General features: G+C 38.4%; 2 protein-coding genes across 4 annotated transcripts in view; one reads left to right on the top strand and one right to left on the bottom strand.

The window, feature by feature from the left end:
• The window catches only part of ICA1 (islet cell autoantigen 1), a 124838-nt gene extending 119852 nt beyond the window's left edge, over positions 1–4986 (top strand). The window contains exons 16-17 of the transcript XR_005593763.1: positions 1167–1231; positions 4888–4986. The gene's annotated coding sequence lies outside the window, so the exon portion shown is untranslated. The remainder of the gene's footprint in view (positions 1–1166; positions 1232–4887) is intronic.
• Positions 1–24279, bottom strand: part of GLCCI1 (glucocorticoid induced 1) — a 104179-nt gene that overhangs the window by 4856 nt on the left and 75044 nt on the right. The window contains exons 4-6 of one of the 3 annotated variants that reach the window (XM_039523082.1): positions 18992–19108; positions 14473–14625; positions 6114–6324 (exon numbers count right to left, since the gene is read on the bottom strand). In XM_039523082.1, the coding sequence (XP_039379016.1) occupies positions 6114–6324; positions 14473–14625; positions 18992–19108 (481 nt within the window). The remainder of the gene's footprint in view (positions 1–6113; positions 6325–14472; positions 14626–18991; positions 19109–24279) is intronic. The other 2 variants (XM_039523084.1, XM_039523085.1) reach the window with 2 other exon arrangements.

Here is a 24279-nt window from a genome sequence, read left to right as displayed (position 1 = left end):
ATTATATCAGTATTTAAAGCAGGAAGGACAGTCTTTACAGTTTCTTAAACTAGTATTCAGTAGTGCCAGAATCTCATATGGTAAAGTTTTTAGTGAAGTAGATACCTCCAGTAATAAAGTTCAGAAACATCAACTGTAATTCTAATATTTAAAAAATATGTAATGTGTATTTTAATAATCCTGCAAATATTTCTTCCCAAACACCATCCCTTTGGGAGGCAGGGATGCATGGCTTCTTTCAAAGAAGTCATTATTTTATCTTCATTCAACAGCTAGTGGGGTGTGCTCTACAAGCATATGTCAACAAAACAGCATACTGTACCTCCGTATCGGATCTTAACCAGGTCAAGGTTCCAGATTCCTAATGTCACTTCTTAGCTACTCTGAATGGCTGCTCTGCCTCTGTACCGTTAAGCACGTTTAACACGGATAACTTTTTGAAATTTCTAAAATGTTTTTTTTAAATACCACTAAATAGCTTGCATGGTGACTGAAAGTTTCAAATCCTATTTCCCCTCCATTTTTCACAGTACTGTTAGTTGTCAACACTGATTTTGCTGCTGCAAAATATGGTTCAGATGTATCTTTGTATCCTTCCTGTTTTGAGTAACATATGCTTAGTTTATTGACACAAGTTTTTAATATTGTCAGTGCTACAAAGCCAACAATGCCACAGAAGAGCAAGCTCAATTCTGCTCTCCTTGGAACAGTATCAATAACATTGTCAGTTACATTTCCAGTACCAGAAGACTTACTGCTGATGAAGTTACATGAGGAATGGTGAACACTGCTTAATTTTTTCATGTATTGGGCTGAATCTGCTGTGTTGGCAGTTAAAAGTCTACAATTTTAGTAAATGAACGAATCACATTTCATTAAGGCAGCAGTGATAGAAGATTAATAGGAAACAGTAAGATGTAATACTTAAGTTTAGTTTTTTCACTATTACTACAATGAAGACTGCCTTGGTAAAAGTTTTGTCTGGCAGGAGTTCCAAGTTACACAACTGTAAACTTAAACTTTAGACATTTTGAATGCTGTTTTATGCTTATGATTTAGAAAATGTTTACAATTTAACCAACTATTAGACAATATGATTATTTTTACTAATAACCACACACACATTAAATATGTATTAAATATGTAACAATGTTTTTTATCTCTAGATATGTTTCAACAATGACAATACCGTCCTGTGACAGTACTTACACAAAAGGGACAGATGTAAGAGGTAACCTGCAAAGTTTAACTACTAATTTTGAGTGGCAGATGGACAACTGAAAAACAAAAAAAAGGAAAAGAGAAACTCTGCTAATGACCCTCAGGATTACTCTTTGTTTTGATAGGTTAAAACAAATGGTATTCTTTATTTATACAGAAAAGTGCCTTTCTGCTTGTATTCTCTCCATACACTTTATAAAACCTTTATAAACCATGAGCCAGATCCTGCAGTCCTCATTTAGACAAATCTCCCACTAAAAGAGAATTAAATGGGAGTTTTGGCCAAGACAGGATTGCAGGATACAGCTCCATATATAAAGGAGTCCTTTGAACAGCCATCACTGTATATTCCATCCCAGTATTAGCTGCACTTCAAACTAAGTAATAGTGTACAGAACACTAAAAAAATTTAGCCCAGGAGGTTTATCAGAATACTATATAAAATTGAAACTTTGGGTGCAGAATATAAAATCCAGGTAGACAGAATATAGTTACTCAAACTGGAATTTAGCCAGGACATTAAGTCTTCGTGAAAATGCAATGGGACTTTTAGTAAGTACACAGGAGATCATTTTTATATTTAACTGAAAAGATGGCACCTCTATCCGCTTGTTGCTTGGGGCACCCAGTTTACAGCACCATTCTGCAGCCTCCAAGTAGTACTTAAAAGCGAATACTTATCACTAAATCATTCAAGAAAAGTTTATACATCGTAAAGGTATCTTTCCCTATATAAAATATATTTTAAAGCAGGATAGTTATACATTAGGATTGTCTCTGTCTAATTTACCTCTCTTGCCTCAAGTATAAAATTATCCTGTCCTACTTTCTTCCCTGCGTACTCATCATCTTTTCTTTTCCTCTGTCCACAAGACTAGAATTACCTCAGTATCACTCTTCTCCGAAACATAAATGTTGCTAAAACAAATTCTAGAGGAATTGCAGTACATCAAGTATTTAGCAACTTAAGTGTTACTATGCTAGATTGCTAGGCAAGGGACCACTATGGAGGTAATCTGCATTTTAAAAAAATACTTTAACTGACTCTTTGACTGGTTGACTCCCTGATGAGAAACCAGATTCTACATTACAATTTTAACAGGATAGGTTTAGAGAGCTCAAATATTCCTCCAGAATACAGGGTCTCAAAGTCAATCCTATGTGCACTAGAGTCAAACCAATGTCACAGATCTGCATCCCAATAATGCAAACTTTGTAGAGTTGGTAGCCTTAATGCATTGAAGATGCCTCTTACCATACTATAGGCTAACCAATTTTTAAAACAGTGGTGATTAAATTTTCTCCTCACATGCTCTCACCAATGCTGTTTAGAATCACTCTCCCATTGCAGAAACTGTTATGGTTCCCCTCACCAGAGTTTACTTTCATTTTCTATTGAAAAATTCATTAGATTAAGTAGCTCCTTATAGAAATGTAATCTAAACAGCTGATCTGGTTCAAAGAGCAGCAAATGAGGGCCTGTGGCCAAAGCACAGCTTTACACAAGAAAGAAAAGATGCTTTAGAAATGTAAAGCAGTGCTGTGTTTGGACAGCGGGCTGGCACCCCTTAATGCTCATGTGGCTCGATTAACTATTAACTTTCATTTTCTATTCAGAAAAACATCTGGGAGCAGCTTAATGCTGTTAATTATAATTTTTCAATAGTAAATCAAAATAAGTTTTTTAACTAGAAGGGAAAACGAGGCCCAAATCGCATAAGAAACAGAATACATCATCAGGGATTTAAAATACCTACATTTTGTTTACATGTACTAGTAAGCTTTTCAAGCCTTAAAATGTCTGACTGCAAAGAAAGCCATACGGTATGTTGTTCATCTGATAGTTGAATTTTAATATAGCATAAGAACCCTTGAATCTGAAATTGTGAAAGTCACTGCATCCATTTTTCTAGCGCCAACAATTAATGCTGTTCATTAGCAATGCCATAGAGTTACTAAACTATGTCTACAGAAACTGGTTATAAATTTACTAAAAATAACCATGACCTTGGTTATGCTGTGACTGAACTTTTTTGGTGGTGGTGGTGATGGGTATTTCATAATACTAATATATACTCATAATATTTTCATAATAATAATTAAGCTATTTTGTCATATCTGCATGCCTAGTACAATAATATACTGACTGTACAACTTTACAAACTAGCATGTTTGTCGCCGATGCTATATGCATAAACATTAAGGCTGACAATCAGTAAAAACCTACTATTACAGCCAGTCCTAAGATCCATGTACAGAGCAAATGCCACTGATACTTTTGAAGCTCAGTAGCAAAACTAAGTCCAAATAAGTAACTGTCAACTTCCTCAAAAAATAGAAGACCTGACACGTGAAAAACAATTCAAATTTGAAACAAAATACTTCAGTTCTAGTCTTCATTTTCTAACCAGGAGATATCCAAGACATATAACTTAAAAAAAAAAAAATCAAATCATCTTAAAAGCCCACATTCTTAAAATATTGTATTATACTTCCACACAAATAAAAGATTTTCCTTTAGAATGTGAATACTCATTTCATTTGTTGTCAAGTTTAGATTTGTGCATTCCTAACTACAAATTGAATCTTTTTTTTTCCCCTTCGCTTTTTAGTGTGTGTGTTTTGAGGAAATACATTTGAACAAACTTACCTGTGAGTTGACTAATTTTTTTAAACTGTGAATGTTTTTGATGGTGGCAGTCTATTTAGTAATTTGACCTGGACAAAGCAACACAGAACTTGCAGATAAACTGCCCATTAATGAAAAGGGTTATCTATTTTTGTCCTCCCGGTCTCTGCTGATTTTGGAGCCAGGCCAATTCCTGCATTGTACCAATACTTTTTATGCGAGTCTGATCTTTTCTAGATGATAAACAGTTCTATAATTAATTCCTTTCTTCCTGAATTAAAGACAGACAGGTAACATTCTTCAGGATCAAGAACAGTCAGTATTCCCCATAAAAAGACAATCTTATTGTATCCAGATTATATAATACTAAAAGATGTATTAATAAAAAAATAAGCAGAGAATATACACAGGGAAGAGTGTAAAACCTTAACTGCACCACCCAGCATTGTACTGCACTTAGCACACTAGTGAATCAATTCCAAAAATCTTAGTTACAAAAATAAAATGAGTTTTTACTAAAGACATTCAGAAACCTTATACAAATTATCTCTGTGGAATCCATTGCCTGACCCTTTCACAGACGCACATTGTCCTCCCACCAAAATGGAGTCTGCCTCTTTAGCCCATTTAGACTTCAGTCACCCAGAAGCCATCGAGCCATTCAATTAGCAAACATTATTACCCAAAATCCACATATCAGATTTGTGAAAATGCTAAAACTTCATTCCAGGAGTGACACCCAAAGTTGCTCCTAAACAGAGGGCTCTTGTGATGCCAAAGCTACTAGGCTACTTGATGATTCTTCCAAACACATACACATCAGGGCAATTTAGACATTTTTAGTAATTCTACAAACATTTATGCATGTGTTTAACTGTAAACTTGTTAGTTATCTCAATAAAAATCAATGTTTCGATAGAAGCCTAAATTTGTTAATGCTGTATAGGAAACTGTTCTAAAACTGACATTTTCTTGAGTTAACAATGCTTACTTATATCTAACTGAAATAAGTTTTGCTTTTTATTTTAAATCTATAGCAAGAACGGACTGAAAAGGAGTAACACTACAATACTTTGGAAACTTTCCTAAACAATTCACAGCTATTGAAATAATGCATCAAGAACAGGCTACCTCTAAATTAAAATTCCTGATCAAACAATCAATCAATCAGTCTCTTTGGTCAGTCAAATAGGGGCATTTTACAATTTTTACTCAGGTTTACAGAAATATTTTAAGTTGACAGAACAATGGTACCACAGATGCAATAGATCTCCTGTTTAGTGAGCCAACTCATATTCTGAGCAAAATTCCCATCTGTAGAAGTAGTAGGTGATCAGGAAACAAAAGACAAACTACTAAAAGCATAACCTGGGGAACAAAAAACAACGAATGAACTGGCCAATCACAAAACAAATTAGATATTTAACTGAAACTAAACAACTATTCTGTCACTCTGTAGGTACTGGAAATTAAGTTTATGAATGCTGGGATTCCCCATTCACACAAGACATTTTCTCTCCAGCATCTGTGCTGTTACTACTACGAAGGCTAATGATACTACAGTGTACAGTATTGCTACTTACATCTTTGTGTACTACATAATTTATCTGTTAACTCTTTCAAATACTGGAACCCTACCAAGTTCCACTGCCATTTACAACCTCGACAGAGAAAAGTGAAAGATATTGGCAGTGGTTTTAATGTAAAATTTAACTAAGAAGTCATTCACAAATCCTGTTTGGTTATGCAATGCAGCCAAATACAAATTGAGTTCTTCATCAGCAAGTTCCAACTATTTCCAGTGAGACGCAACAGTTTAGTTACAAATGTAATGTTAGAAAAATGCAAAATCATATTTTGAACAAGGTTCATAACCAATCAGATTCACCATTTTGATCAGCAAGTAATCCACTCATAAGATGAATACAGATTCTATATACTCCTTTACGAAACACTTTTTTGAACATATACATTGTGCTTTCTGCATTCTTCCTGCTATACCTTCATATGTACTTATGACTCTGCTGTGCTCCTCTGACATATTTATGGAAGATGTTTGTGAAATTTCACAAACAAGAGGGGAAAAACATATGTACACAAACAAAACCAGTTTTAAGATGAATCCTCATCTGCAATCCCACTACAACAACCAAACAAAACAACAAAAAATTGATGTAATGAGTAAAATGAAGGTAGTAGTAAATGCAGGACACCACATGCTATCCCAGTGCCCACATGCTCAAATGGACCGTTCAACTCTCACCTTTATCACGGTCATATAGCAAATCTTCTGTTGAGCAAGGACTCCCATCCTGAGATTCCGGAGGGCAAAAGGGAGAGACACATGGTGAGTGGCTGCTGCAGCTGCTGCTGCGCTCTTGGACAGAGGGAGTCTGTGTATCAATGCTACGCGTGCTACTGCTACGATAATGAGCAGGCAACGGTGCTCTTCGACCATCAGGAATATCCAAAGGCTGCAACAGAAACAACGCTTAGATTACATAGGAAGGGCCGATTCTAAAAGCCTTCAGCCTGCAAAGCTCCCACTGAAGACTCGGGTCTTGACTACAAAGAACTGTTCTAAACCAAGCATGTTATTTAAAAAGGAAAGAATGATAAAATGCACGTTAACTCTTTTGCTCCAGGACAACTGCAGCTGCAACTATATTTCTTATACAAGTTTCAGGACTAGATACATTGCAGTTTATCTTAGTGTGCTAAGATTTATTCTGCTTAAATAAATACTAAGGTATTTTTAAAGTAACAAAATGTTAAATAAATAACTGCTTAACTTTTCAATTTTGTTAAACAGAGATTACACTAGTATAGTTATTTCCAATAAGTTACTATTGTTACAAAAGGAAAAAAAATCACCTTAACAAAGATCTCCAACGGATAAGATTTTATGCTTTGGTGTAACTAGTTTTGGTGAGAGAGCACAATGAAAGATGAAAATATAATAGTATGTTACATGCTTAGTTTAAAAGAATACGTAACGTTTTTCAACTGTGGCTTACCATTCTCTGGTCCACTGTTTAAGCCTCTTCTACCCACTCCCCTTTTGGTGACAATGACAAACCAGATTGGTGTACTCCCCCATTTGCTATTCTTCCCCCCGGGTATATAGTTTTGTCTTTGAGAACAGTGTTCTTTCAACATCTCCAGTCAAATCTGTAGAGCCCTGCAAACCTGTGGGTATCCGCTTTATATCTGCAGCGGGGTTGGGACGGGGGGCTGCTTGGGCCCCACACCCAGGGCAGGTGGAGGGTCTACACATACCCCACCCCTGGCTGGAGCTGGGTCGGGGAGAGCTGCGGAGACAGCTGTGAAGAGCCTGGGTCCCTCCACCTGTCCTGGGCAGAGAGGCTGGGGGGCAGGGGCACTCCCTGCCCACACAGCTCCACACAGTTGCCTGCCTTGCTCTTACCGTGGACAGGCTGCAGCTCAGAGCCGCTCCTCAGCTAGAGCTGGGTCCAGGAGAGCTGTGCCGGCAGGTGTGGGGACCCTGTGTGTCTCCACCTGCCCTGGGTGGTGAGCTTGGGGGGCAGGGAGTTTTGGCAGGGGGTTGCTCAGGCGCCTCAACCAGGGTAGGTGGAGGGTCCACTGTGGCATCTCACAGCTGCCAGCACAGCTCTGGCTGAAGAGGGAGACAGCTCAGAGCCACAGCCTGGCCACAATAAGAGCTGGGAGGGCAGCTGTGGGGAGCTGTGGCAGACCCTCCACCTGCCCTGGGCGGGGGGCCTGAGCAGGTGGAGCAGGAGGAGGGACTGAGAGGATTCCCCAGCTGTGTCCCCGTCCCCCAGGCTCCCCACCTGGCCGAGAGCAGGTGGAGGGTCCACAACTCCATGCAGGCTTCCTACAGCTGCTCATGTGGCTCTCTCTGACCGGGCTCTGGCAGGAGGGCTGCCTCGGAGCCTCAGCCTGACACACAGTGTAGAGCCCTCCAAATCCACAGTTAATTTTCGCGGACTGTGGATCAGATGCGGATACATGTTTGTGTATCCACGCAAGGCTCTAAAAATCTGAATTATATTGCACTTAAAAACAGGAGAGTGGGGAACAAATAAAACCAATAAAAACACACATCAATTTTAGTCTCATTTAGGTGAGGACTAGGAAAGAGATTTTTTAAAATTTTATTTTAGCCAAAATGGTTCAGCCATTTCTGAGAGTGAGGCTAGGGGAAAATGCATTGTTTTGCCCTTGTTAAAAAATTCTAGAGGACTTTTACTTTGAACAAATGGCTTGCTTAGCACCACATAGGAGCTCTGTGGCACAGACAGCATTAATTCTGGCATTTCCTAACTTCTGAGTGCTTTCACTTTATAACCTTAATAATGTTCTTTCAATGTGTTTTTGTATGTAATATTATATAGACTAAATATTTCACAGTAAAAACTTCCTAAAGCTACTGATAACATGGGTAAAAATTATGACTACCTAGCTTATATTTCACTTTTCTTTTCACATGCCACTGTGCATGGAAAAAAGAAAGCTGCAATCAAATCATATGAAAGTGAGACTGTTAACTGAAACTGTGTTTTTATATATATATATATTGTGATGGAGCAAGGCCGGATGGCTACAGGAAAGTACTGAGGAACAGGTATGTTAGTCCCAGGCTAAGCAAATCCCTAGTACCATGGGAACCAAAATGGCAGTTGCTCCAGGGTAATCAAGGCACCTGGGGCCAATTAAGAACTTTCTAGAAGGCACCGGAGAGAGCTACATTGATTGGAGCACCTGCAGCCAATCAGGACAGGCTAATCAGGGCACCTCATGCCAGTCAAGGGAGAAGGAGCCAGAGGAAGGAAGTGTGAATGAGGAGCTGGGAGTCAGAGACACAAGGAACTAAGAGGGTGTGCTACTGGAGGATTGAGGAAACACCATACAATCAAGTAGTATCAGACACCAGGAGGATCCTATGGTGAGGATAAAGAAGGTGTTTGAAGGAGGCTATGGGGAAGTAGCCCAGGGAGCTGTAGCGGTCAAGCAGCGGTTACAAGTAGCACTATAGAGACTGCTGCAATTCACAGGGCCCTGGGCTGGAACCCGGAGTAGAGGGCGGGCCTGGGTTCCCCCCAAGCCTCGCTACTCCTAATCAGACATAGGAGGAGTTGATCCAGACTGTGGGTTTCATCCAAGGGGAAGACCACTGAGGGGAGGAAATCCGCCAATAAACGCAGGACCTACTAGAGGAGAGGAGGAACTTTGCCACAATATATAGAGTACACCGCTTCTCAGGAAAGAAAACTCTAAACATAAATGGTTACACTTTCACCAACAGTAAGTGCTTGGTAAATGTCCAACACAGCATGTCACGACATGATGTCTGAACACAAGAAACGAACACCTTCAGGGCCCAATCAGAACACATTTTTCTTATAATGATCGTTAACAGATCAAATGTAGATGCTTCATTTAGCAACAACAATCAATTGTTCTCTGAATTATTGAGAAAACATCATTTCACCTTACTCCTCTAAAGATGAACATTTATCACTAATCAGGAATTAGATTTCACTATAAAGAAGATTAACAAGTATGTAAAAAGGAAAAAAAAAATCGCACCTCAAACAGGAATATCTTTAATAAGTCAGTTTTAAATACTTAAATTTCGAGGGGCAAAAATGCCACTGTGCAGTCAGGAAGTATATCACATACAAAATATTTCACCTTGCCATTAAACTAAGATTATGGAAAATAAAAATTTTCATTCTTAGACAGACACTATTCTATGTACGTTAAATGGTGTTCACTAATTAGAAAATGCCCACAGATATTTCAGAGACTACTTTTCTTCTGCAGAATTCTACTTCCCCTTCATATAAAATCCAAGCCTCTTTACTGTACTGAGGAATGCAATTTTAAAAAACCCTGTAAAAATACCAACTGTAAACTTTCACTTTAATGTTTTTTGTGCAAAGTTTTTAAATTCCAGCAAATAAAAATAAAAAAATTTTAAATAGCCTGAACGGCTTTTAACAACTTAAATCAGTGTTTCAAAATTACTTTCCATGAGCCATACCTATAGTTTATGAAGTATGTTAAAAATTGAGGTCTTCACAATTTTAAACTGAAGAAATGAAATAATTAATTCACAACAGCTGCTTTTACTTCTTATAATGATAAATTCATGGAAAACTACATGAACATTTTTGTACTGAGAGTGTTTTTGGTAAGAGAATCAAGTCATGTGTGTTAGCCTTTTGCATACTGACAGAATGCTAACTGAGCCCAGACAATGACAGCTATTTGTCTCCCTCTCTTTCTTGCAAAAAAGTCCCTTAAGCAGAGATAAAGACATGGCCAATCTGACAGCAGCATACCCTTCTCAAGGTACTCCATTAAAATTCACCAATAAACTACACTCAGTGGTAGTCTTAATTCTTTAAGAAGGAAGCCACTTACATTCTGAGCGCTAGTAACGTTACTGAGATGCAGTATACATATAATAGGCACAAGAGATCTAGTTTCCACATATCTTATAGCTGTTTAGGAAATAAATATTCCTTTCTCAAAGTTAGAACGTTTTCTATTTAAAACCACCACCTAGGCTGGAACATAAAGGCAGAGACAAGATACAAATTGCCTTTGCCCTTATAATAGCAGTGAAGCTGAGCAACATTGTAGTAGAAGCAGACATAGTCAAGACCAGTGAAAGCAAAAATCTACAGTGCATTCCAAGAGTCCCTTGGAATAAGAATAAATGAAACCAGTGAATATTCAAACAGGAGATATAGGGATACTGCAAGGATCTTTCACACTTACGGAGTTTAGAAAACAGTCATATCTTAATACAGGATTGACTCCTTGGACAGAGGGACACACACAAACTAGTTTTCTCTCTTGTTACACAAGTATTAGGAATTTAAACAAAATACATGGGTAAAGTGAACATTTAAAAGTCTAATCTTTTCTAGGATGGCTTTTTTTTTTAATAGTGTCACATCTTTATACAGCTAAAATTGTTCTAATTTTAAAAGCTTTTATATAAAGGTTTCAGATCAGATATGTTCATTTATATGTAATGTACAGAAAAACAATGTCCAGCTGCTGGGCATTTGTCTATTGGTTGAACAAGTAGAAAAATGCCCTGTAACTGGACACCCCTGATTTTCCATACATCAAACATGAGAGGCTGATCATGCTTTTCATCTAAATAATTTCAATACTCCACTCCAGCTACCATAAACACATTGTATTGTACATCTACTGCAGACTAAGATGACAAAATCCAGCCTCCAAATCCATACACATGGCTTCAGGAAGCAAGACTGGCTCTAGGCAAAGCAAGCATGTGCTTTGGGCAGCACAATTCCAGGGGCAGCATTCTGGCCATTATTCCCCGCTCTCCCCCTACTTCGGCAGTTGCGCTCTCGGAGCTTGGGGCATCAAAAAACCCAGAGCCGCCCCTATCAGGAAGAAACTGATCATAGTTCATACTATAAATGGAAAGGGAGAGCAACCAAAGAAGAATACAGCTAAGGCTTCCTGGCAAAACAGACTGCAAAAAGGAGAATGGGTTAGTGCTAGCCAAAAGGGGGCAGGGGAGGAGAACCAACAGCAGCTAAGAGGAATATAGAGGGCTTTCATATGTGCATTAAGAAAGGAAGCAGTAGTAGAAAGAAATCAAGTCCATTAATAAATAAGGATGGGATAATATTAACAAGGACTCAGAAATGGCTAATATTTAACTTTTTAACAAGAAAAAAAGGCCAGTGGGAGCCGCAGTTGGCCAAACCTGTTGACGCAGCAGGTAAACAAACTGGCTCGGCCCGCCAGGGTGCTTACCCTGGTGAGCTGCGTGCCAGAGCTTGCTGACCCCTGTTCTAGAGACTCAAAAGCAATAAGCAGCATGGGGTGAAACAGAATATACCTTGCAAACTAACGTAAATGTTCATTTTTTAAAAATATGCTTACAAAATTAAGGTAGCACAAGGAAAGCAGGAAACAATTTATTTGTGTGCTAGTACAGCGTGTTCTGCAAATACAAGTATTAATTAATTCAAACTGATTCATGTGAAGATTTATGTGGATTGAAAAGGCTTTCTGAAAGACAAACAGAATATAATGATAAATATCAAAGTATCAAATTGGGGGAGAAGTTTAATAGATTATCAACTGAATCTGTGGATTAAATTTCAGCTCTGATGTAAGGATAATTCAGCTAAAGTCAATGGAGCTGCACCCATGTACCCCAGGGCTTAATTTGGTCCTGCATTGTACCCAGTCTTATTTAAAGTTTATTGATAATAAAAAAAAACAGAATAAAGAGCTTGTTGACAAAATTCACAGATAAATTGGGAAGAGATGGGAAAAAATGACAAAAAATATAAGAGAACATATAAAAAAATCAGAAACTGCAAAAAATAAAATGCATTTTATAACATTTAAGGAAAAATAATCCAAAATATAGTTATTCAACAGGAGAGAGAATTCTTGAAAGCAGTAATGCTCATATAAACTTAGGAATGATAATGAAAAACCACATAGAGATGAATTTGCAATGCATTATTGCAGACAAAAGGAACAATGCAATTCTGAGCAGCAAATATAGATGCGGTGGAGCAAGAAAATAATAATCACCCTCAGTATGGCTCTGATGCAACTGCACTTACAATATTTTGTTCAGTTTTAGAACTTTCATTACAAGAAAAAGACACTGAAATTGGAAGAGGTTCACAGTACAGCAACAAAATGTATTAGGGATCTGGAGGGCTTGACATACAAGCAAATATTAAGAGTTAAATATGCATTACTTGACTAGATAACTATACTGGACAGTGGATATTCTAGAAATATTTGTCCACCTAGTTTCTTATAGTAGCAAAATAAGCCAGTAGACCAACTTCTCCCAAAGGCAGTCAAGGCTATTATTTTAAATGATTACTTTGAAGTTCATCAATGAAGAGGGAGAAGAGTTATTTAAGATAATATAAAGGGATTAAACAAGAAGAAATGGGATAATTTATATTTTTCTCTTCATTTTAAGTATTTATATTAGTAAAAACTTCCCAACAGTGAGATGTATTAAGTTGTGGAGTAATATATGCATGAAAGTGATGGAGGTTCCTTCTCTTGGGACATTTTAAATTAGACTTTACAAAGCACAAGGAAGTGTCTTGTGTAATACTAAACAAATCTCCACTGGCAAAAGGCTATACTAGACTTAAAGGTCATATTTCTAACTTATGATTCTTAGGACACAAAAAGAAACTCTAGATCTGGCAAGGCCTTTGGAAGATAGGGTCACTGCTGAGTTCTCTGGCCCCAATCCAGCAAACATTTATGTGCTTAACTGCTTCGCTGGATCAGAGGCAGAGCCTTCAAGCAACTTACAGCATAAAGCCCAGCATGTACAATAATAAGATGTTAGAGTCCAAGAATAATGTATTTATCAGACAAATTGATAATGATCTCTGACTTTAACAGATCACAACTCTAACCAGCGGCAGTGGCACAGTAATATACACTCTAGGAGATAACACTAAGACAATATGTGTATTGTTTTTGGTATTGTTTTTTAATACTGTCAAAATATTGGCCACTTCTAAATAGAAAACGCAAGCCTTGGAAGACCAGATTTAATGCAAAATATATGAACAGCCTTGAATAAGCCTCTGGAGAAGGTAGGATTACTTTACTACTTTTTGTGTTTATCACCATAATGAAGGACCATAAATACCAGGTTTTGGCACCTCAAAACTCATGTACGTAAAGCCACTGTATGACCTTTTGCAAAAGCAGACACAGTAAAAGCTTTGTTATCCAGCATGTTGGGGGAATGAGGGTTGCCAGTAAGTCAAAAATTCCAGTTAACTAAGAGGGAGGGAGTCTGCGTGTGGGAGGGGGCTCAGGAAGGGGTGCAGGCTCCAGGAGGGAGTTTGGATGCAGTCAGGGGCTCGGGGCAGGAGGTGGGGTTGTGAAGGGGTGCAGGGTGCAGGCTCTGGGAGGGAGTTTGGGTGCGGTAGGGGGTTCAGGGCAGAGGGTGGGATTGTGGGAGGGGTTTCATGGTGCCGGATCCAGGTGGCACTCACCTCGGGCAGTTCCCTGCAAGCAGTGACATGTCCCTGCTGCTCCTAAGCGGTGATGCGGCCAGGTGGCTCTGGGTGCTGCCTCCACCCACAGGCGCGGTCCCCAGCCAATGGGAGCTGCGGGGCCAGTGCTTGGGGTGGGGCAGGGGCAGCGCATGGAGCTCCTGTGGCTGTTCCTCCTCCTAGGAGCAGCAGGGACATGTCACTGCTTGCAGGGAACCGCCCGAGGTGAGTGCTGCCCGGATCCGGCGCTCTAGTTTCTAGAGCTTTCAGGTTGGTAAAGTGCCAGATAACACAAGCTCTTACTGTACTAAGTTCTGCCACATGAAATGGAAATATTTAGGTTTTAGCTGAAATATTTGGGGTTTTGATGAAACTGAAATGTTCTGTGGAAAGCAGATATTTTTCACAAAAAAAAACTATTTAGCCAAAGCCTCAATTTCCATAGAAAAAGTTAACGGAAAATTTTCAAGCCAATCCTAGATATAAAGCTATGTTGTTTCAGTCATTTCGAAGGTTCTCACATCACGTTACTAAATTCTGATCATAAAAAATGTAAAAACACCCCAAAAACTTAAACCTTACCTTGGATACTTCTTCTTTTCCACTGGTTTCTTTAATGAATACTTTTTCTAATTCAGGGCTTATTCCTTCTACATTGCATGGCACACGTGAAACAGTTGATTTTGGCACTGAAATATTTGACAGTGGCATAGGGACTGATCTTGAGATAGAAGCCTACAAGGTCAATGAGATAAAATATTATATAGGCTTTAAAATTGGAGAGTTTTGGAAGATGAAACATTGGGTCAGTATTAGTGAGGTCATTGTCATATTTTTAAAAATCTATAGACAGAGAATTAAAGAATCATGCACTCATTTTAAAATCTAGAGAAGCTCATTTTCATCTTTAATTTGTGAACTGAATATTAAAAAATGTACTTACCACTAAGAAAATAGAGAGACAGAAATTAAAGATTACATACATTTAATGTCCATCACTATTTTTTCTTGTAAAGTGAACAACAGAATTTTATATGAAATATTTTACTGCAGTGCTTTTCAGTGCCTGTATAATTTCTAGGGAATGCAAAGGTGTGGCATACAGAATGCAAAGGGAGAAAAACCTCTGACAAACAAAGCCTTCAAATAGGTAGAAGAAGTAAAAAGAAAAATGTAAAGAAAAAAAACAAATCCAGTCAGACCACTTCTTTGTAATTTCCCCATATCATGTATATGCTTACTTTAGAGACACTGCTGGTTTATTTTGTATACTGGCCCAAATGCATGCTCGTGTTTTACTGGAATTTCCTGACATTTGAGTGCCTAGCCATGCAACATTAACCATCTCTTTATGCAGGGTTTGTTTTTTTTTTCCTTTTTTGACTGGTTTATAGTAAAGGTAAAATGAAACTTTCATTCTAACCCTTTATTTTCAGAACTACACCCTTTTCCCATGTTTGTTCCAGATATTGCTTTTACCTCAAAATCAGAAGAGAATCCACTTAGTCATTTGAAGATCAGGCATTCAAATAAATACAGGCATGCCTTTCCTCAAAACCATATTAACTTCTTGATTTAAACAAGTGAATTAAAGGCTGGAAATTAATGTTACCGTAACATTAGGTTCTTTCATTATGTGATCAGTGAATATTGAGCAATGTGACATTCACAGTATTCAGCAAATAATATAATGAACAGGAACAAAACTATTTATACTTCTACAGTTCAGACTAAATTGCACTGTGTACTGTTTTATGCTTTTACTACACCCTTTTCTACGCTCTCACAGCATGTAGCACTTTATTACTACATATCTCATAGAAGACTGGCAATTAATGCAGACAAGACAAGAGTTAGTATGTCTACGGAAACATTAATTTATAATTGTAAGATTAAAGTTACATTTGAGATTATGCTTGGTTTGTTTTTTGTTTTGTTTTTTTTTTAATTCAGAATTATGCTTGTATTTCTTTTGTTCGCTTTCCCACCAATCTCCAGTTTATTTTGGCAACACTAAGAACATTAGCATTGAAAATGCTGTTTAGAAGTTTGTTAGTTTTTGCTTTATGCTCTTCACATTAATGCGTGTTTGTGCCATCACTATTGATTGCTTTGGAAATGACATATTAAACTCACACGTATGATTTCTTGAGACACCCTAAAGAACAGATATACTAAAGAACCAAGATCTTGTTTCCATGTACATTTCACAAGTATTAAGGAACAAGGAAAGAGAAACATTTATTTATACAACACCATAATTGTGTAGGGCATTTTACAGACAAGAAAGAAATAGTCCCTATTCCGAAAGAGCTTCCAGCCTAAATTTGTTTGCAGTGATGTTGAAGCCATGTTGGTTCCAGGATATTAGAGCAGTGGTTCTCAAACTTTTGTACTGGTGACCCCTTTCACAGAGCAAGCCTCTGAGTGCGACCCCCCCATATAAAAATTAAAAACACTTTTTAAATTTAATACCGTTATAAATGCTGGAGACAAAGTGGGGTTTGGGGTAGAGGCCGACAGCTGGCAACCTCCCACGTAATAATCTTGCGATCCCCTGAGTGGTTCTGACCCCCAGTTTGAGAACCCCTGTATTAGAGAGACAAGGAGGGTGAAGTAATATCTTTTATTGGACCAATTTCTGTTGTGAGAGACACAAGCTTTCGAGTTTACACCGAACCCAGACCTGAAGAAAAGCTGTGTATGCTCAAAAGGTTGTCTCATTCATCAACAGCAGTTGGTCCAATAAAGTATGTTAGCTCATCCACCTTGTCAATCTAAATCTGGACATACCATAACAAGTGAGGACACAAACAGTGGGAAGGAGGAAGGGGATGACAAAAAATGCATACATTTCTAGTCCAAGCAAGAACTTGACTATCAATTGACTTTTTTTTAAATGGTTATTTTGTACACTAATAAATCCTGATAAATGGAGAGGTGTGTTGGAGAGACGTGCTCAAAATAAGCAGAGGAAAAACAGAGTATATAATATGTAATTTTAATAATGTGAACACTGAAAAATTATTCTTGAAACTAAATGGGCAGAGAATACCAAAAACACAGTTTCAAGTATCTGGGTTCCTGAATCAGGGGAAACGAAGGATGAAATTAGAGCTAGGTTAATAAATGCCTACCTCAAATGGAGAGAGATAAGCGGTTTAGTATGTGATAGGAAGATACCAATAAGATTAAAGGGGAAAGTCTATAAACCAGCAGTTTGTCCATTTTTAATGTATAGTGTTGAGTATCGAATAACAAAGAAGAAACACGAACAAATGATCTGTTCCACAAAAATGCAAATATTGAGATGGATGACTGGGGTAAGCAAGAAAGACCACATAAAGAACGTGGTACGTTAAAGCAATGTGACATTCAAACTATTCAACAAATAATATAAACAGACAGGTACATGCTCAATGTAACATTCATATATGAAAATAAAATGAGGGAGTACAGGCTCAGATGTTTTGGTCATGTAAAGCGCAGTTCTAACTATTATGTGGTAAGACAGTCCACCAGATCAAGACAGAAGGAAAAAGACAGAGAGGTTGCCCAAGAAGTGGTGGGATGTTATAAAAGAAGACATGTTAGTATGTGGTATGATAGAGAATATGGCATTGAGCATATCACTTTGGAGGGAGAGGACTTGTACAGCAGATCCCATTTGATGGGATTAAACAAAAAAAAATTTTTACACTGAAAAACTGAAGCTGCCTGTACTTATTTTTTATGGAATGAGCAGAATTTAGATGCTTGTCTTAGGGGAAGGAATATAGAAGCGCAAAGGGTGGGAGGGGAGAAGAGATGCAGCAATGGTCAAGAGGATAGGAGGATTGGAAAGGGGCACTTAGTAGTGGTGAGAACAAATGCAGCTAGTAGTGTGTTACTTACAAGTAATGTTAGTCAGTTTCATTCCATCTTTTAAACTCACTAGTGTTGCTTCTAAAGGTCATTCCATCCTCCAAATTGACTAAATTTAGTTGTAAAATTCATTTCCTACGATCTCTATGAAATCAAATACTTTACCATTTACGCTGTAGTGAATTTTCTAAAAATAAAAACTGATTTACGCAGGGCTCTAACTATAAGGCCAGAAGGAACCACTGTGATCTAATCTAATCACCTGCATAACACAGGCTACAGCACTTCCTTGAATTAATCTTGTTTGCACTAGAGTGCAACTTGCTGAAAAACATCCAATCTAAATTTAAAAATTGTCAGTGATGGAGAATCCACCACAACCCTTGGTAAGTTGTTCCAATGGTTAATTATCCATACTGTTTAAAAAAAACCCTCTGCCTTATTTCCCAGTCTGAATTTGTCTAGCTTCAACTTCCAGTCACTGAATCTTGTTACACCTTCATTTGCTAGATTGAAAACACTCTTATCAAAATTTTGTTCCACATATAGCTACTTACAAGCTGTGATCAAGTTACCCTTAACCTTCTCTGTTGCTGTAAAGATGTGTCCTTGCTAATGTTGCAGCTGGCCATGGTGATGAGTAAGTTTCTGGGGATCTTTTAACATCCTCAAATTATGGAGGTATGTGGAAGTAGACTGCCACTGGACCCAGAGATCCCAAACATCTCAGTACCAGTGATCCAATGGAGCAAAGAACAAAGGTAGGTAAGACCAGCTTGCCCTCCCAGAACCCAGCTGCTGCACTGGCAGAAATGGCATTCCTTGGAGGTGAGAGACGGCCAGTGTTCCCAGGAAGTTAACTGGCAGTGGTCAGATGGACATAAGGAGATAACAAGTAGTCTCAGTTCAACCACTGAAGCCTTTTGCTGATGCTATGTCTGACTGCAGGGGTATTTTTGAGAAGAGTTTTTAAAGGGTATCTTTCAACATTTACAGGAGGCATAAGTTGCTTTCTTGGCACAGTTCTCTTTTTTTATTATATGATTGTGACTTCGGGATAAAATCCTAGTAGCACCCATAACATCAATCTGTGTTAAGCATTTCAACATGACTTAAAACACAGGAAGGGAATCAAAGGCAAAATTGAAAGAAACAGAAGGCTATATCACTTAATTCTGTTTAAATAAAAAATAAAAATAAAAAAAATGGTTGCTGATACTAGCAGTGAACTGCTTACCTGAGTCTGACTGATTGCTATATGGTTGCCATGGAGCGGTGACTGACGTTCTTTTTCTTTACTGTGACGACTGCTTTGTTTGCTGCGTTGGAGCTGCTGCCTCAATTTGGCAATCTGCTGGAAAGACATAAAATCAAGGTAAGATGAGATGTGACACAGGTAACTGCTTATATCTTTACTTATATCAAGCAGTATCATGGGCAAAAGAAAATCAAATATTTTCTAGAGCATTTTATAAAGGAACAAGTCTGTTGCTTCTTGCAGCACAGACATCAATCATTTGGCCTATACATTACATTCTTTTCCAAAATACTTGCCTAATCAACAATCTGAATTTGAAGGCAAACTCAATTTAAATGCTGAATTTTCTCAGGTGCAAAATAAGCCCTAATGATAGATGCAAAGCACAATCATTCCTCCAGACTCTGGCCTTTTGTCAGATTTTGTTGCATCTCAACTGGTTTTGGCATCAGAGAAAAATAATTTACAGACTTTATAGATTTCCCTGGTCCTAAACAGAACCATGTTTATCACTGATATTTCCCACCATTACTGACAAACATCTTCAAAATCTGACAACTAACATGCATTGCTTCACTTCAGAAAAGCTATTTTACAATGCTATTTTAAAACTGCCCCAAGCAGACCAATTCTCTTTGGCAAAGTGCTGATGATTTAAAACAAAACCAAAACCAACTATACAGTGCTTCCTATTAAAAGATTAACACATTTTAAGGTGAAAAGGGACCATGACCATTATTGGTCATTTATTCTGACCTGCTGCATATCACGTTACAGAATTTCATCCAAGGATCCCTACATCTAGCCCAATAACTTCTGATTAAAAGATCTGTAGTCAAACACATCTAATCTTTAAAGGCTTTGTGTTTGTGTGCTAAAACTTATGTTCCATTGTATGGGACACATCATTTTGCACTCTTGGTGTTCAATCTCCCTGGGTCCATGAGATGAGACAATGGTTCCAGCATGCTAAATTCAAACAAACACTCTCCTGTCTGCATAGCTGAAGTAAGGCAGAGCAGGTCCTATTGTACTACACAGATTCCTTCTTGGGTAACATGCTACAAGAAGGTGATTTGGAGGATATTCCCATAAATGACTTTTTGAAGAAAATTCTATTTATAGAATTTACTAACAGTACACAAAACAGAGAGATTACTGCACAAATCATGAGAAACAAAAAAGGGAGCATATAGAGACTACATTAAGACTAAGATCAGAAGGGACCATCATGATCATCTAGTCTGACCTTCTGTACATTGCAGACCATAGAACCTCACCTACCCACTTAAAACTACAATACCCACCTGGGGAAGTGAGGAAACAGACTGACAGAGCGAGAGGGGTACCCAGAAGTCACTTACTACAGGACAGGCCCAACAAGGAAAATAACAGAATGCCACTGGCCATCATGTACAGCCCACAGCTAAAACCTCTCCAGCACATCATGAACAATCTACAACCTATCCTGAAAAACAATCCCTCACTTTCACAGACCTTGGGAGGCAGGCAGTCTTCACTTACAGACAGCCCCCCAACCTGAAGCAAATACTTACCAGCAACTACACACCACACTACAGAAATACTAACCCAGGAACCCCCCCACTGCCTACTCTGTCCCCGTATCCACTCTAGCGACACCATCAGAGTGGCCAACAACATGAGCCGCAACAACATCAGAGGCTCATTCACCTGCACATCTACTAATGTGATATATGCCATCATGTTCCATAAATGCCCCTTTGCCATGTACATTGGCCAAACCGGACAGTCTCTACATAAAAGAATAAATGGACACAAATCAGACATCAGAAATGGTAACATACAAAAGCCAGTAGGAGAACACTTCAATCTCCCTGGACATTCTATAATAGATTTAAAAGTAGCCATTCTTCAACAAAAAACCATCAAAAACAGACTTTAAAGAGAAACTGCAGAACTACAATTCATTTGCAAATTTAACACCATTAATTTGGGCTTGAATGGGGACTGGGAGTGGTTGGCTCACACAAAAGCAATTTTCCCTCTCTTCATATTGACAGTGCCTTATCAGCTCTTGGGAGTGGACCACATCCACCCTGATTGAATTGGCCCTGTCAACATTGGTTCTCCACTGGAAAGGTAACTCCCTTCTCTTCGTGTATCAGTATATTTATGCCTGCATCTGTAATTTTCACTCCATGCATCTGAAGAAGTGGGTTTTTTACCCACAAATGCTTATGCCCAAATAAATCTGCTAGTCTTTAATATGCCACTGGACTCCTCATTGTTTTTGTGGATACAGACTAACACGGCTACCCCTTTGATGCCTACCCATTTGTGTAATAGTCCCCTAACCTCTGGCTGAGTTACTGAAGTCTTCAAATCATGGTTTAAAGAATTCAAGTTACAGAGGATTAACCATTTACACTAGTTTAAACGTGCAAGTGACCCATGACCCTTGCTGCAGAGGAAGGCAAAAATCTCCTGGGGTCTCTGTGAGTCTGACTCTGGGGGAAAATTCCTTCCTGTCCCCAAATATGCTGATCAGTTATACCGTGAGCATGTGGGCAAGACCCACCAGGCAGATACCTGGGAAAGAATTCTGTGTAGTAACTCAGCGGCTGGAGAAGAGACACTAGATGGGGAGGGCTCTGAGGATTTTTGCTACTGGTAGTCACTGATGGGCCACATGCCATTGTAGGCAGTCCCATCATACCATCTCCTCCATAAACGTATCAAGCTCAGTCTTGAAGGCAGTTAGGTTTTTTACCCCACACTGCTCCCTTTGAAAGGCTGTTCCAGAACTTCACTCCTCTGAGGGTTAGAAACCTTTGCCTATTTTCAAACCTAAACTTGTTGATGGCCAGTTTATAGCCATTTGTTCTTATGTCCACACTGGCGCTTAATTTAAATAACTCCTCTCCCTCCCTGGTATTTATCCCTCCGATGTATTTATAGAGAGCAATTGTATCTCTGCTCAGTCAACTTTTGGTTAGGCTAAACAAGTCAACGTCTGAGTCTTTCCTCAGAAGGTAGGTTTTCCATTCCTCAGATCATCCTAATAGCCCTTCTCTGCACCTGTTCCAGTTTGAATTCATCTTTCTTAAATGGGGAGACCAGAATTGCACACAGTATTCCAGATGAGGTTTCATCAGTACCTTGTATAATGGTACTATCACTTCCCTGTCTCTACTGGAAATACCTCACATGATGCAACCTAGGACTGCATTAGACTTTTTCATGGCCACATCACATTGACGGCACATAGTCATCCTGTGATAGACTATTACACCCAGGTCTTTCTTCCCCTCTGTTGCTTCCAACTGTTAAATCCCCATTTTATAGCAAAAATTCTTGTTGTTAGTCCCCAAAATGCATGACCTTGAACTTTGCACTAATAAATTTCATCCCATTTTTATTACTCCAGTTTACAAGATCACCCAGATCTTCTTGTATGATAGTCCGGTCCTCCTCTGTATTGGCAATACCTCCCAGCTTTGTGTCATTGACAAATTTTATTAACACACACTTATTGTGACAAGATTAGTAATACAAATCTTAAATAAATAAGATTGGTCCCAAGATCAATCCCTGAGGAACTCCTCTAGTAATCTCCCTCCAGCCTGACAGTTCACCTTTCGGTATGACCCACTGTAATCTCCCTTTTAACCAGATCCTTATCCACCTTTCAATTCTCAGATTAATCCCCATCTTCTCCAATACCATACTGAAATCAAGGTAGATTAGATCTACTGCCTTTCCCTAGTCTTAAAAAAAAAAAATCAGTTATCTTCTCAAAGGAGGAGATCATATTCGTCTGTCATGATTTACTTTTTGTAAAATCATGTTGTATTTTATCCCAATTACTATTTACCTCTATGTTTTAACAGCTTTCTCTATCAAAATTTGTTCCAAGTCCTTTCATACAATTGAGGTAAAACTAACAGGCCTATAGTTTCCTGGATCACCTTTTTCTAAAAAACATGAACAATATTAGCAATTCTTCAGTGATAGGGCACAACCCCCAAGTTTACAGATTCATTAAAATCCTTGTTATTGTACTTGCAATTTCATGTGCCATTTCCTTTAATATTCTTGGATGGAGATTATCTGTCTCCCTCCACCCCTGATTTAGTCCCATTAAGATGTTTGAATTAGACTTCCACCTCAGATGTAGTTAATTTCTACCTCCATATCCTCGTTGCCATTAGCCACCCTGCCACTACTCCTAAGCTCTTCATTAGCCTCATTAAAAACTGAGGTAAAGTAATTGTTTAGGTATCAGGCCATGCCTAGACAATCTTTAATCTCTACCCCATCTACCACAGCATTTAGCAGTCCCACTACTTCTTTCCTTGTTTGTTTTTCCTATTGTAGAGCTATAGAACCTTTTACAATTGGTTTTAATTCCCTTTGCAAGATCCAACTCTACTTGGCTTTTGGCAGTTCTCACTTGATCCCTACACATTCTAACCTCAAAGAGGTAGCTTTCCTTGCTGATCCCGCCCATCTTCCATTCCTTGTAGGTTTCCTTTTAATCATCTGTTTGAGATCCTTGCTCATCTATCTTGGTCTGCAACCCTTCCTTATTAATTTTTCCCCTTGCTTGGGATGTAGGCTTCAAATAGCTTCTGCAACTTTGACAAAGTAATTCTAAGCCTACTCCACATTCAGACCCTTGAGTTCTTCAGTCCAGTCAACTTCCCTAACTAATTCACTTAATTTTTTAAAATGAGCTCTTTTGAAATCAAGGACCCTTGGTGCAGATCTATTTTTGTTTATCCTTCTATTTAGTTTAAACTGAATTAGCTCATGATCCCTCAAACCACGGCTGTCCTCTAAAACCAGTTCTTCTATCAGGTCCTCACTACTCACCAATACCAAATCTAAAATAGCATCACATCTTGTTGGTTCAGCAACTACCTGGTGAAGAAATCTGTCAGCTATCACATGCAGGAAAATCTGGGCCCTACTATTATTATTATTAGCACTTGTCCTCCAATCTATAACTGGAAGTTAAGGTCTCCCATAATTACACAAGTCCCAGTAGTATTTATTTCATTAAAAACATTAAAGAGGTCTCTATCCATATCCAAATTGGATCCTGGTGGTCGGTAGCACACCCTAAGCGCTGTATTGGGGAACCTTCAGTAGCTTTCTTCCCTAATGTGATTTTGGCCCCAAAATAGACTGTCTTACCCATTCCATCATTTCTAATTTCTTTACAATCTACCTCATCATTAATATACAATGCTACTCCACCATCTTTGCCTTTATTTCTGTCT

This window comes from Mauremys reevesii, linkage group 2 (assembly GCF_016161935.1).
Source record: "Mauremys reevesii isolate NIE-2019 linkage group 2, ASM1616193v1, whole genome shotgun sequence".
NCBI lineage: Eukaryota > Metazoa > Chordata > Testudines > Geoemydidae > Mauremys > Mauremys reevesii.
This window is presented reverse-complemented; position numbering and strand designations above follow the sequence as displayed.